Source organism: Chelmon rostratus, chromosome 23, assembly GCF_017976325.1.
Source record: "Chelmon rostratus isolate fCheRos1 chromosome 23, fCheRos1.pri, whole genome shotgun sequence".
Lineage (NCBI taxonomy): Eukaryota > Metazoa > Chordata > Actinopteri > Chaetodontiformes > Chaetodontidae > Chelmon > Chelmon rostratus.
Window position 1 is genome coordinate 15855301 of NC_055680.1, and position 14235 is coordinate 15869535.

Below are 14235 nucleotides of genomic sequence, written 5' to 3' on the forward strand. Positions count from 1 at the left end.
GTATCTCGGCTGTTCAATCAGCACACAAACAGTTACGTAAAGGCCTGAATTTGTGGTCGTGCAGGGAGTTACAAGCTGTAACCAATGCATATTTTAAAGTTCGGGCACATAAAAAAAAGACATTAAAAGTTATGTTAAAGGCGGACGTGCACCAGCCGAAAGTTTACAACCTAGCAACCCCAAAGTTGTTTGGATAAATAGTCAACTGCTGATCTGTTAAACATTAAGAGACGACTTACTCAGCATTACTAAAGCTTTAAAATCAATAAACCTCTTGTGCTACGAGTCAATAGAAAGAACCACCTAAGTTCAGTGGTGAATATAACTACTAAGTAAGTACTGTAAGTGTAATTTTGAGGTAATTTGCATGAGTATTTCCATTTTATGCTACTACAGCTGTAGTATAGTCATAAAATTATATAATATTATGCACCGTTGTAAACTAACCAAAGGTTAAAAAGGTGAAATTGGTTCCATGTTGACCAGCTCATGCATACAGCTTACACAGTAGCGTGTAGTTCTGATGCTACAGACTAGCACTTTTACTTTCTGGTACTTTTACTCACATTTAAGGATCTTGATACTTCTTCCAATCCTGCGAGTTACTCACAAAGGCGCCTGCAGAATCACCCTGGTAGCGAGCTTAACTACAGTGGAAAGTTTGAAAGCACACGCTGGGGATCTGTGCGCTGACCGGCAGAGTCCTGAAAGCAGCGGCACTAAAGCGGAAGGAGAGGGAAGGTAAACAGTTGTAGATCCACGCTTCAGATAGCAGCCGGGCTCCACTGAGTGCAGCTCAGCTTCATGACTGCAGGGTACCGTGGTGGGAAAATGAGGGGGGAGGAGGAGGAGGAGGAGGGATGCTATTGGTGTGCTGAGTGTAAAGGTATGCCAGTCGCTCGAACTAATGCGCACACACACACACACACACAGCAGTGAAGCACGGCCGACCCCACCCCCTTCCTCTGTCCAGACAAGCAGGCCGAGCACTCATGCATCACTAACCTGTATATTGTGTGTGTGTGTGTGTGTGTGTAGAGGTGTGTGTGTGTGTGTGTATCACTCATTTAGGTGTTGGTGTGCACAAGCTGCGAGTGCACAAATGCATGCGTGCTTCTGTCGCACGCCAAAAACGCACCACACATATGGACACATGTGTGAACAAGGTATCCTCAGGTGGTGTTTAAAAACTCGCGGCTACGTGCGCGAGTCCGCGTCTTCGTGCGTTTTGTGTGTGCGTACAGTTCAGCCATTCACAGATAAACCCAACCATCCTTGACGATATGCACCCCGGTCGTGTCAAATTTGGGTCACCCTTTCTTCTCCCCTCCAAGGGGAAGAAGGGGGGAAGGCAGAAATTAACAATACCCCTCTTTCACCACGGCCGGAGCATTTGTTTGTCTGTGTACGCTACGTGCACGCCGCCACGTATACACTGTATGCGTGTGCGCGTGTTTGAGTGCACCCATATGCGACGTCTTTGTCCTTGTGATTTAACATGCACAATTGATCGATCCATTACGGGGGAAAGGGGGCTGGTGTTTGTTCGAATGCGTGTACCATGAGAGCGGATGGTTGTGACCTCGAAGGACAGATTTGGCGGTTAGCGGCCTAGTTTATGCCGGTCGTTAGAAGCCACAAGGAGGGTTCTGATCCGATTACGGGCTTCTCTTTGTCAACACAAATTCTTGATGGTTATCCAAGATATATCTCCGGAGGACTTGCTGAAGTTTTTTATACTTAGTTGCAGGTTGCAGGTTCTGGTGTTCAAACTAAAGTAGGTGAGTTGTTTTGATTCATTCAGGTGAACTAAAGACACATTAGATCTTAAGCTTATGTTCAGCTACCAGTGGTGTCTGCCAAGTTTAGAGATTTTGGCCCTCCTTGTGGTTTCTAGTATCTTATGTGTTCTACTCTCCAGGCATGAGGAACTGCTTCATCTCTTGTTTGTTTTATCCAGTCCTGATTTATTGCTACCAGTCTCAGGCTGAAAACCCCGTCCTGTCTCCATCTTTTTACTTTTATCTTCTGATGCTATTTCAATCTCAGGTAATTATATCCCCTGTCACAGACTCTGTTCTGATCTGGCTCCAGTTTGTGAGAACAGGCCTACGTATAGCTGATTTTCTGAGCAAATAATGAGGCGTTATGACCCTGTGTTGAAAGTACTTCTACATATAAACAACTCTCGGATCAACTCCTGACACACTACAGTGAAGATGCACTGATGTCTTCAAATCAGGCATCCAATGGAATTCAAGATATTACAATCTGATATTAGCTGCTTTCTTGAATAACTTGGTCCAATACTAGCGTAAATCCACCACGGCTGCCAGAAGAAGGACTCGCATACTTTGGTCAATACCAGGACTAACTGCTGGTACTGTTAAAAGAAGAGCCTGCACCCACAAATCCAAGCCAGATCTGGCAACCAGAGACGCGTCAGAACCGTTTCACAGCTACCACTCCAGAGCTGGAACACAAGCTGAATGCACCATCACTGACCGCGCCTTCAAAACAGCATTGTGTAAGAGTGACGAAAGGGGCTGCATTGGTGTAGGTGTGTTGCGGCAGGTACCGAGAAAAATACGCAACACAATCCAGGAGGTCCAGTTTGAGTAGCAGGTCCATGAGTTTGGGGGTTCATGCACAGATTTATGATACTTTGAGGCAGGATTTTGGACCTGGAAAATTATCAGGGCGGCAGCTATCTACCAGGAACATGCGCTTGCACGTATTTGATCGGCGAATGCAAGGTGCATCAGCTGATCCCAGGTCAAATTCCCGCGCTGGGAAGCCCTGCATCGAACATGGTCTGAAGCGCAATCATCAGGACTTGGTTGGCTACTGTTCTGAGATCTAGAAAACCAGCAAGAGGCTTTTTAGTGTCATTTACACTAAGCCAAACAAGCAGGAGGAAGAAATGTTTCACCAATTAAATCATGCTTACGAGCATTGCGTCGCATTCCTCTAAGCCACCACACCGCTTCTACTGAGCGCTTTGCTCAAGGACAATCTGACCCCACTTGTCAAGCAGCTCCTTTACATCATGAGCCGCGAGTTTTCTCAGCTAGAAACAGATTCAAAGTGGTGACTTTTTGGTCACGAGTCTGCTCATCTTAGCTTCAGGCTACTGTCACCTCACCCCTGTGTTTGATCAGCACCGGGTTCATTTGAGGTGTTGGCAGGTTGGCTTAAATGCAAATGTCCCTGGATCACAGCATTTAAGTGTGTCATACTTCAACGGCAGTATTTGGAAAACTTCTCAAAAAGACCCCTCAGGAAAGAAAACAGACGGACAGGTTTGTCTTGCTTGATTTACAGCGATGTCACTCCGATGAAAAGCTCTGCAGAGGGGGGGGAGCTGGAAAAAGAGACGCTGACAGTTTGGTGAAGCCGACTTGTTTCCTGGAGAAAAAAGCTAAATTCTGTGTTTCAAAAACAAACAGACTGTTAGATTATAAAGGTCACTCTGCAATAAAAGTTCAAACAATCTATAGCTCCTCTAAAATGGGCTCCCTTCACTGTCAAAGGCGCTGCTTCAGGCTGAATTTCAGTTTGGACTCCGCTTGCAGCTTTTTGTTCATGAGCCAATTTTGTCCAAAAATGCTAAAAGCCTGCCGACATTAAATGCTGCGCTAGCAAACCATAAAATAATCATTAGCATAAAATAATTGTAAAAGGCATTTAAATTGACAGCGTTTGCCATGTAGAGTCAGCCAGGGACTATTCCATTTAAACCAATACATGAAGAAACGGGCTGAAAGCATTCGAATGGGTTCAGGTGCTTGAGATCTTAAAGAAAACCCAGGCAAGCAACTTTAATCAAAACCCTAAATCTCAACCTAGTGCTGGAGAAACACTACCTGCTGCTCAAATGTAATACTTATTATACAAGAAACAAATCAAGTCAACTGTTCAACAGCAGAGAATTTATTGGAGTTGACGTCTCATTTTCAAAGTGGTGTCACCTTATATCCGTATTAAAGTCTGCCTTTGGGATTATAAAATGGAAACAACAGTTTCTCCTGCATCAGCATTCCCAACTTGATCAATGCTGCACCTGTTCGCTAATGTGTATTGACCACAGCAAAACCGTATCATCCCGCGCAGATAGCAGCTAGCATTGACTCAGACCTTCTCTGACACGATTAAAGAGCCGCCGTGACATTTTATAGTCAAGTTGGCGCAGACAGGGAAACTTTATCGGACTGTTTGCATCGCAGCTGGCATTGATTCAGACATCCTCTGACACCATTAAAGGGATACAGTGACATTTTAAAGTTTGGCTGGTTATATCTCATCACCTTGCATTGTCCACTGCGAGGAAAGGTTGCAGCATTGGCACTTTAAGCACTGGGGAGAACGCTGCCGCATGAGATAAGATGTGGCATGATAAAGTGGAGCTCACGGATCTGCAGGAAGAGAAAAAAAAGGTAACAAAGAGTGCAAGTAAAATTGTAAAGACTATTTATGGTGCTACTGCTAATGCAATGTGCTGCGGTCTGATTCTAGCCTTGAGTTTTAAATAAAATAAAAGAGGCGAAAACAGAGCAGACAGTTACCGTAACTCTTATCGAGCTTTAAGCACCAACAATACCATCGACCTCCGCTGAAAAAATATATTCCAGCTTCAAGTGCGAAACGACTTTGTTAGGAGTGTGTGTTAAAGCCGGTTTCACAGCATCTACAGGGATAAAAACTCGCATTACGACAGTTTATCCTCAGCTTTATCTTATAGTACACGACACACTTTTGGTTAGGGCTGCTCGTCAATGGCCAAAATCCTGATCACGATTGTTTTGGTAAATACTGAGATCATGATTATTTAACATGATTACTCACTGACTTTGGAAACATCACGCATTTACTGAACTTTTGAACTTTTGTCTTTGTCAGTGGGTTTCGTTGAATTTTAAATATAATTCAGCAGAAAAACAAATATGAGTCATCTGTGCAGTCCAGTTTGTTTAGGTATGTTTAGGTTTAGGCGTGAACACAACTGATGCTTCAGGTTAAGATAGGTGCTTAGTTAAGGGGGGGAGATCTTCATCGTCATGCTTACAATAACAACATTGATAAAGCTAGAGGCTTCATTGATCGATACAGCCACCCCAGCTTACTCCCTCTGCAGACGTTGTCGCTCTACAACAACGTCACCCTACTTTCCATCATAATTCACACGGGAGGGATTTCCAACTTTGCACCAACAGTTCGGAGAAGCTTACTTCCTGTCTCAGCATGACAATAACCTCATGCACAAAGCCGGATCCATACGAAAAGGTTTTGCTGTGCCAGAACTGGACGGAGCCTTGACCTGAACCCCATCGGACACCTTTCAGATGAAGTGGAACGCCGACTGCGAGCCAGCACCGATGGCCCAGCACCAGCATCCAATCCCACAAATACTCTGCAGCCAGGTTCCAGAATCTTAGCAAGCCTTCCGAGAAGGGCGGAGGTTGCTAAAGCAGCCGATCAATGCCCATGCTTCTGAAATGAGATGTTCAATAATCCCATCCCACATACTTCTGGCCATGTAGTGTATCTAAAACCCACCAGAACACCCACAACAAGCTCCTCTCTTTCAAGCACGGCTTTCTGTAATGGATTACACACGTTCTCACATTCTTGTCTCGAGCCCTCTGGCTGCAGTGTGACCGACAGCAGTTTAGATGACAGCTGAAAGCTGTCGGACGACACTGAGAGCGTCAACGTGGATGCACGTCTCAACACCCTGTCGCTGATCAAACGCTCTGAAGCGGATCTCAGCTTTCATCCTCATTTGTTCGACGGGCATCTCCAGTAAGAAAACCACAAAAGTCACATCCCAGCTACGATAAAAATGGGACGCTAATGTGCATGCAAACAATGTTGCGTCACTGTCTGCGGTTTAATAACAGTTAATGATTCCTGGATACTGAAGCTCAGCATTTCAAGACAGCTTCTCCAGTTTCTCCGGGCGACTTTCTCGACTCTCCTGGTGCAGCTTTGAGTTAGCGGGCGACTATTTTCATGTGACACATCAGAGGGAGAGCGACAGTGGTGGTGATCAAAAAAAAGCCCTCTCATCTTTCATCTTCCCAGAAACTTTCCTCTAATCTTACAAACTGCTTGTAGTCCACCTTCTGATCAGCGAACAGGGAACAAAATGAAATTTAATGGCTCCAACATCAACTATCGAACCTGGAGAAAGTGGGAAACATGAAGACTATTGGCCAACAACTTTTCAACAAGGTCAAATCAGCTGCTGTCTGTATCTGCCTGTATATACTGCACATTTAAACAAGTAATATTTAAATACTTGCCTGAGGACATAAAGGTTTCATATATAAGATTTTGTTAAAGTGTCCATGTGTTGCACAGCTGATTTTAGCGTTGCATATTTATGATTGCTAACTTAACCACGGTGGACGTGCTGCAGGCACGACAGATACTTCCACCTGAAATATAGTTTGAAAGTTGTGCTGAGTGGCACAAAAAAAGAGAAAAATTTTGCATCCGTGTAGATGAATGAGACTGTGTTGTGTTCTGGGGGGATGTCTTTTTTATGTTTTTGATGTTTACGTACAGCAGCGGAGTTTGCCAGTTTCTAAACTGGTGCAATTCATTTTTAAACACATGCAGGCCTGTGTCACGTCATATGATTTCTAATGCTCAAAATCAAGCCGTTATTTCACATATGCATCCATCATCATTTCTCTGCTTCCACCATCAGAAACTCATCACGTGAAACCACAAAAAAAAGTTTATGGCTTCATCCTGTTCGTGCTGTGCAGCCACTGGACAGTTTTCCCTCCAAACGCAATTAAATTTTGTTACATGAAAGTCTGAAGTTACATGTATTGGTACTGATTGTATGCATGACACCATAAGAAAAACACTGTTATTGTGATGAATGTGAATGTAAATGTAAAGTAGAAATTTGCTGAATGCAGCCAAATGAATCATTTCTTAATGGTAAAATCTCTCTATTAGTAACTAAATAACAAAACTGATTCCTTCCTGCAGTTATTCTCACACGTCAAACACCAGTTCATGCATCAGAGCAATATGTTGCTATAAATCCTGAAAACAAAGCCACGTAGTACGATGGAAACGCTTCAACAGGGTCGACACTCTGTCGCTACAGATCGGATCTTAAGCTGCCAAATCAAACCGTGAAAAAAAAAGTCTTAATTAGGGTGCAGGCCAACACAAGCTGGCAGAGGAGCTTCACATTCGCTCTGACAGATTGTCTACAACTGCAAGTTCTATAAAAGGCCTGTGCGGGGAAATTTCTTCAGTTTAATGTTAGAGGAGGAGCAAAACACTCAAAAACACCTGAACAGAAGAGTTTTCAGCAGATTAGAACCGCTCAGACTCAGACTCAAGTGATTTTTCTGGTATAACTCAAAAAAAGTGTCACCAGATTGCAGTAGAATTACTCTGCAAACACGCACGGCTTTGTGCAAACACAATTACTTAAACAAAACAGAATGTCAGCAAAACATGTCGAGTGTTGAGGTGGTAAAGTGTGAACGTTTGAGCGTTGCTTAATGGACTGTCATGAAATTACAGAGCAAACGTGTGCAAACAGCCAGTCTGGCCGTAATGGGCAACTCTCGCAAAACTTCAAACGCACAGAGTTCATCGCTAATGTGGGAGAATAATATGAATATTTTGCTGCTGATTAATGGTGCGCAGAAATAGAAAATACACAATGCAAATCTGGCTGCTGTTAATCTGTCGAGAAAACAGAGTAAATCTGTCTGCAGAGGAGGGAAAACCTTTCATAAATATGCAGGGCACTGGGCACTTAGGAGCAGAAGGCAATAAGTGAAGTGCAAATCTTCCTATTATAAACCTGTATAGAATACAATATATCTGCCTTCAGTGGAGCACAATACCGAGCTTTAAATATATAATATATTACTGCCGAGGAGCAGCATATGAATATTTTAGCGCAGCAACCACAAAACTTTGATCAGAAAATGTGCAGATCTCATTCTTGTAAATCTTAATGGGAATACTGAGCTTCAGTCGTATGTTGTTGCAGACTGTTAATGCAGACTGATAATGAAAATGTGGCCGTTATTTAAAAGCATACATATGCAGATGCCTCTCATGTACTGGGACAAAACTATCCTAATCATTTACCTTCCTCTTGCCGTCTGAATTATATTCACTTCATAAAGCAATGGTACTAATATCTATATTTTACTAGCTGCTTAGCAACAGTGAAATACAATTGAATCTTCATGTAAATGTATCTATTTCTTAAATAAAACATTAATTTATAGATATGTAGGGAATTATACTGAGCATAATGAAGTGTATAGGTGTTTTACATGGACTTTAGATTAACCAGTAATATTTTTGTTGCTAACTGAAGCTAATGAGCTGTCTTCTGACTCTGAATCCATACAGGATTACAGCGATGCTGGTGTCTAACAACAGGAATGAACAACGTGTCTGTGACAAAACCTTTTCAGTTTAATACACTAGCACACACAGTGACAGATGCAACACAAACATGGACTCTTAACGGAGCTGGATGAAGAAAATGAGCCTTCAGGAGGTCCTCCCACCACTTTCCAAATCAAACTGTGATTCTTGAGCATGGGCCCACTTTTATGCAATTTGCAACATGCAAGCTGCGACTTGCAGCACAAGATCATTTCCTCATGTTCACTCTGAAGTGTTACGCTAAACAAATCAAATACGGTACAAATGACCCGTGCATGAGCTTGCAGGACTCTGCCCCTGTGGGACTCCAAGATGTTCAAACAATCATTTGTGAAACAGGAGGCTGCCACCATTTTTCTGCACGCCGCATGTAAGCATAAACCGCATTTCACTTCGGTTAACAAAGCAGACACACACTCCAAATGTCTAATATTCAAAGACTAAATCAATTCTATTTGTCTGGTGTCTGTTGAAGAGCAAAACAAAAGAGTGAACTGCCCTCTCATCTGTCGTTTGTTTAAATGCCAAAATGTGACATTCATTTAAGTTAACCGGAAGCGGGAAATAGAAGTTTCAAATCTTCATCATCATTATCATTGGTCATTTCGCCATGATGACGATGGCTTCCTAACCTTTAAAGTGTCAAAATGTCTCCAAATCACTTTCTTTTCTAACCCTCACCATAGCAGCCACAGATCAGGAACAGAAATACGAGTGTGCACCAGAGAGCGCAGGTGCTGAGCCGAAAGTGAGCAAACCATGAAATAAAAACAACGGCTTGCACACCGCAGGGCTCCAATGTGCACTGTGATGTTTCAAGCACAACTGCTCTTCATCTAATCTCTATGAACAGATATCTGCATAAGAAAGAAGAATCTGTAGGCAAGGGACAAGATTTCAGTGTGAGAAGCGTTCTGGTTTCTGGTTGTAGTCCAAGTCGTTCACCAATCGCATGCGAGCGTGCTTTTGTTGCCTGCAGGTAAACAGTCAGTGAGGAGAGCAAAACGCACTGGCTGAAATAAAATAGCAGAACTCACAAGGATTTAGCATGTTATTCGTTTTTTTTTTAAATGATCTGCATTCATACGCAGATCTCAGTTTCTAGAGATTAGCCGAAATGTCGCCCGACTCCATTGTTGTGTCTCCAGTTGATAATCGGACTGTTATCAATGACCAGCGCACGGAAGAGGAAGTTGTTGCCTGGATATGTGCTTTCTGCTATCTGCAGTTCTGCTGGCTGCACCAAAAGTCTTGATGAAATCATCTGAATCGAGCCTCTAATGTGACATAAAACTAGCATGGCATCGACTAAACACATATAGAGTATATCTATATACACACACACTCTGACTGAGGGGTCTCTAACCACCGTCGGGCTTCTAAGCCGTCAACAAGTACAGGAACGTACCAAAGAGGAGAGTATGTCAGAGATGTTGCAGAGACCAGTAACGCACAGATGTAACTGGCAAGGAGTGGGTTTAGGGAGTCATTTAAAGGGGTGACACGGTGTCAATAGTGTATAGATCCAGAACAGTCCACGTTTCAAGAGAATAGTTTTGTTGTCCCCCCTGGTTAGAGTTGGACACGTTCAATTCCAATATAAGTGGCAGAGACAGTGGTCGTGGTTTCTGAAGGCCCTGCTGTGTTCTGAGATTCTGTTTTTGAGAGGTCTGGAAGTCCACAGAGGCATTCGAGCTCGTCTACCACACTGCTGGTTTTAAACAGATCGGGAACAGATCGGGAACAGACCACGTGAAGCGTTTCTGTGGCTGCGTTTTGGATGCGGCACTGACAAACGGCGTCCTCCCGCTGATCAGGAAACACTGAGCGGCGTGGCTTTCAAAGGCGGCGAGCGACAACACACAGCGTTTTCTCATTTGGTTTGGAGGACTTGTTGAATGCAAGTGGTCCAAATCAGAGGGACTAATTATAATTGAGGACTCAGACATTAAATGGAATTCGCTCATTAAAGTAAATTTGCACACATGAGGAATCCAATCAGGAATAAAAGGGGCACAAAGCAGCCTCTATAAAAACGCCGTATGCTGAATATTCTATGGTGGGGTGTTGATGACGAGCGGGAGCACTGGCCGGATTTCACTGTTGCCCACTTAGCAGCAACAGTGAAATAAATCTCACACAAATCTCGCTGCAGGGGGAGCTGAATCTCGGCAGAAAACGCAGCAGATCCGTCTAACACCGGAGGACGACAGCCAGCTTCATAAATATGGAGGGCAGAGTGTTGAGGAGCGGGAAGGAGTATGAATATTTTACCGAGCTGAGGCCAGTGGGAGACCGACGGCGAGGATGGCCAGAGAGAGAGCGCGAGTACAGCTGGTTGCCTCGGCGTTATATAACACACACCCAAACAGATGGACACACGCAGCCCGAACGGACGCTGGTGTATAAACTGACACACACACACACACCAACACGCGGAGCCACTGTTCATGGCAGTGGGAAGCGCCGCAGCGCTCATGCACACAGGCAGCGATGAACACGTAAACACAAAGTGACACAAATGAGCACAGGCAACAGGAAAGATGAATGGCCACACACACACACACACACACACACAGACACACACGCACACACACACATTTGTTGCTGTTGTCCACCCACGACGCATTCATCCATCTTATTTTTATCAAACGCGAGTCAAGCCAGTCTGAGACAATAACTGGCTTAATACGTGCATAAACGCACACACACACACACACACACACACGCAGTATAAAGACATGGCAGTGGAGAAAAAGGGAAAAGAGACAGAGGAGGATGTAGGAGGCGACATACTGGACTGTACAAGGCAGAGAGAGAGACAGGAAGTGAGGAGAGAAAAACTCAACAGACCAATCAACAGAAACTAACAGCTCTATTTTGTTTGCTTTGGGATTTGAGTCAACATACTGTTTTACATCAACAAGTCATCTGAATGAAAGGATAAGTCCGGTTACATAACATATCTTTCTTATTGTCGGCAAATCCATCTGAATTGATCCTCCTCGTACTGCTTGTGCACACAAGGCCCATTCACTTTCTCATTCACCCACTTATTCCTCTGTTGCGTTGACATACTTTTTGCCTAAAGATCATTAAAAACACATAAATGTGGGTGACACGGCCAAAAAAAAATAATTTTTTTTTAAGCTTTCACAATATTAATCAGCTTTTCTTCTGCAAACAGGCTGCCACGCATGTCTTGCATATCTTGCAATATTGCAAAGAGCCGCTTTAATGCAGAAGTCTGCTCACTAATTTGAGTTTTATGACAAGACATCAGCATAATATCCACCTCCAGCTGGCTCGATAGCTAGCCTTATCTACGCAGCTGCGTGGCAGGAACAGACAGAACGAACAGAATCTGCACACCGTTCAGTCACCTCTGAAAGGTGTTATCTCGTCTGCAAACAGAGCGAGCACAGATCGGTGCAGAGATTGCTAGATTCCCTGTAAGTTAGCCAGAGCCTTCTAGCGGTGTGAGGGACGACCTTAACTGAAAGGCAGCTGATGTTGCTATGAGCCTGTGCAATCATTTGATCAATCAACTTTTTATACTTGGGCAAAAACAAACAACTGAACAGTGAGTCAGTCCCATGAACACTGTCCTAATACTCACGAGAGCATGTGTATTAATCCGCAGCTGAAAATAGACCCTGACAAATGCACTATTTAGCTTTGGTAGCTAAAAACTACAATGCCCAGGTGTTCTGTGATATTACTGTCCCTTTTTTAACGACTACACTATATATTTAGAGCATTTTTTAAAGATTTTTCCATGATCAGTTGGAGTCGAGTGAGGAAGTCAGACACTTTGTTGGTTTTCGCTGTTTCAGGAAATTTGTTGACCGAAAGAAAAATGGAGGCAGTGTTAGCATTTACAGAGTATCTCAGTGAAATGCGTTAAGACCTTCATCCGCTCATTCATTCATTCTCTCAGGTGTGTGTTCAAAGTTGTGATGCCACTCAGCGCCCCGTTCATTCAGCTAAAAACCCACTGTGATCGTTTTAATGGAAGAGCCGGGCAAAGGGCGAGACAGCATGAGTCACACAGAGAGAAAGAGAGAGAGAGAGAGGAAAGCGAAAGCAGAGACACAGTATTACCTGACAACAAACGGAAACCCTGCTTCCCTTGAGAGATCATTTGCATACAAACACACACACACACACAGGCTGAACTCTACAAACAAGAGATTAATATTTAAATGAGAATGACAGCGTTCCACCTTAAAAAACAAAAACAAGGCAGAGTTACAACCACTGACTAACATATAAACAGACGTCTTTGAATGTCTCTTTCCACACACTGCATACATATAACCCCCCCCCACACACACACACACATATATCAACAGTGTCCATCCTATCCAATGCACATGCACAAAATCATAAATACTACCTTAAATAACATCGCTGCAAGGTGAATCCAATACACACCACCAGCAGTGTCCCTATGAGCTACCATGCACACACACACACACACACACACACACACACACACACCCTTCAGTACAATATAAACACAAGATAGCAAGGGAATACTGAACACACACCCTCTCACACATATCTGCATGCTAACACACACACACACCTTTAAGGCGGCCGACACACACCCATATCAGCGCAGTCCAACACCACACATGCATGTAAACACTTTCCCACCCGCCTCCGCTTCTGCCTCCACGCCTTTCCCACCCACTCAAAACACAGCACAGCCTCCCGCCCACACACACACACACACGCACACACACACACACACACACGCTCTCCTTGCATCCATCCATTCCCCTCCTCTTTTCCTCTCCATCCATCCTTACCTTGCAGCAGGCTCTGGAGGTTGAGCTGCGCCTGCTGGTGCAGCTCCTCGACACACTCCGGCCTGCTCCACGAGCCGAACACGTTCACGCTCTGTTGCCATGGAGACCTGAAGTGGGCCGCGCCGCCGCTGCTGCTGCTGCCTCCTCCGCCGCTGATGCTGCTGTGGTTGCCGTCGCCGTGGCTGCTGCTGCTGCTACCGCCGCGCCTGCCGCCCTCCGCCTCTAGACCGCTGGTGGCTGGAGGAGAGAGAGAGAGAGAGAAGGAGGGAGGAGGGAGGGAAAAAATGTTGGGAGGAAGTGATGGATGGAGGGAGAGAGGAAGGAGGAGAGAGGGGAGGGTAAGAGAGGAAGTGAAATAAGGAGGGGAAATAAGATTATTGAGAGCGCGGTGGGAAGGAAAGGGAGGAGGAAAATAGAGGAGATAAAGGGAAGAAGGCAGGAAGAGATGGAAGAAAAGGGGGATCAAGGTGAAGAGAGGAGATGAAAGGGGAGGAACAAAAGACAAGCATGAAAGAGGAGTGAGACAAGAAAGTAGATGAGGATGATAGAGAAAGAAAAAATGGGAAAAAGAGAGGGATGGAGAAGGAGGAAAGAAGAGATGGAGAAGAGGAAGAGAGGAGAAATCACACGTAAATAAACATATATGAATTTGCATAACTAATTCCCAGAGACCCATATTACATAACGCAGTGTGTTGTCAGGGAGAACAAGGACCGAGGGAGGAAGGAAAGAGGGAGGGATAGAGGGTGAAAAAAAAAGAAACAGGGATTAGGGAGAAAATGAGGGAGGGATGGACGGGAAGAGAGGTAGAGAGCAGATTTGGAGGGGAAACAGAGAAGGAGCGCTTAATTAGGAGGGAAAAGAAGATAGAGAAGGAGGGAGGGAGGGGGAGAAGGAGGGATTAGGGCAGGGAGGTATGAGAGGAAAGAAGACAAATTGTGATTGTGGCATTAGAGAGAGAAAGGAGAACAAG

General features: G+C 44.4%; 1 protein-coding gene across 1 annotated transcript in view; it reads right to left on the reverse strand.

The window, feature by feature from the left end:
* The window catches only part of nhsl2 (NHS-like 2), a 137578-nt gene that overhangs the window by 31502 nt on the left and 91841 nt on the right, over positions 1-14235 (reverse strand). Inside the window, exon 2 of the mRNA XM_041965503.1 lies at positions 13263-13499. Within this exon, the coding sequence (XP_041821437.1) occupies positions 13263-13499 (237 nt within the window). The remainder of the gene's footprint in view (positions 1-13262; positions 13500-14235) is intronic.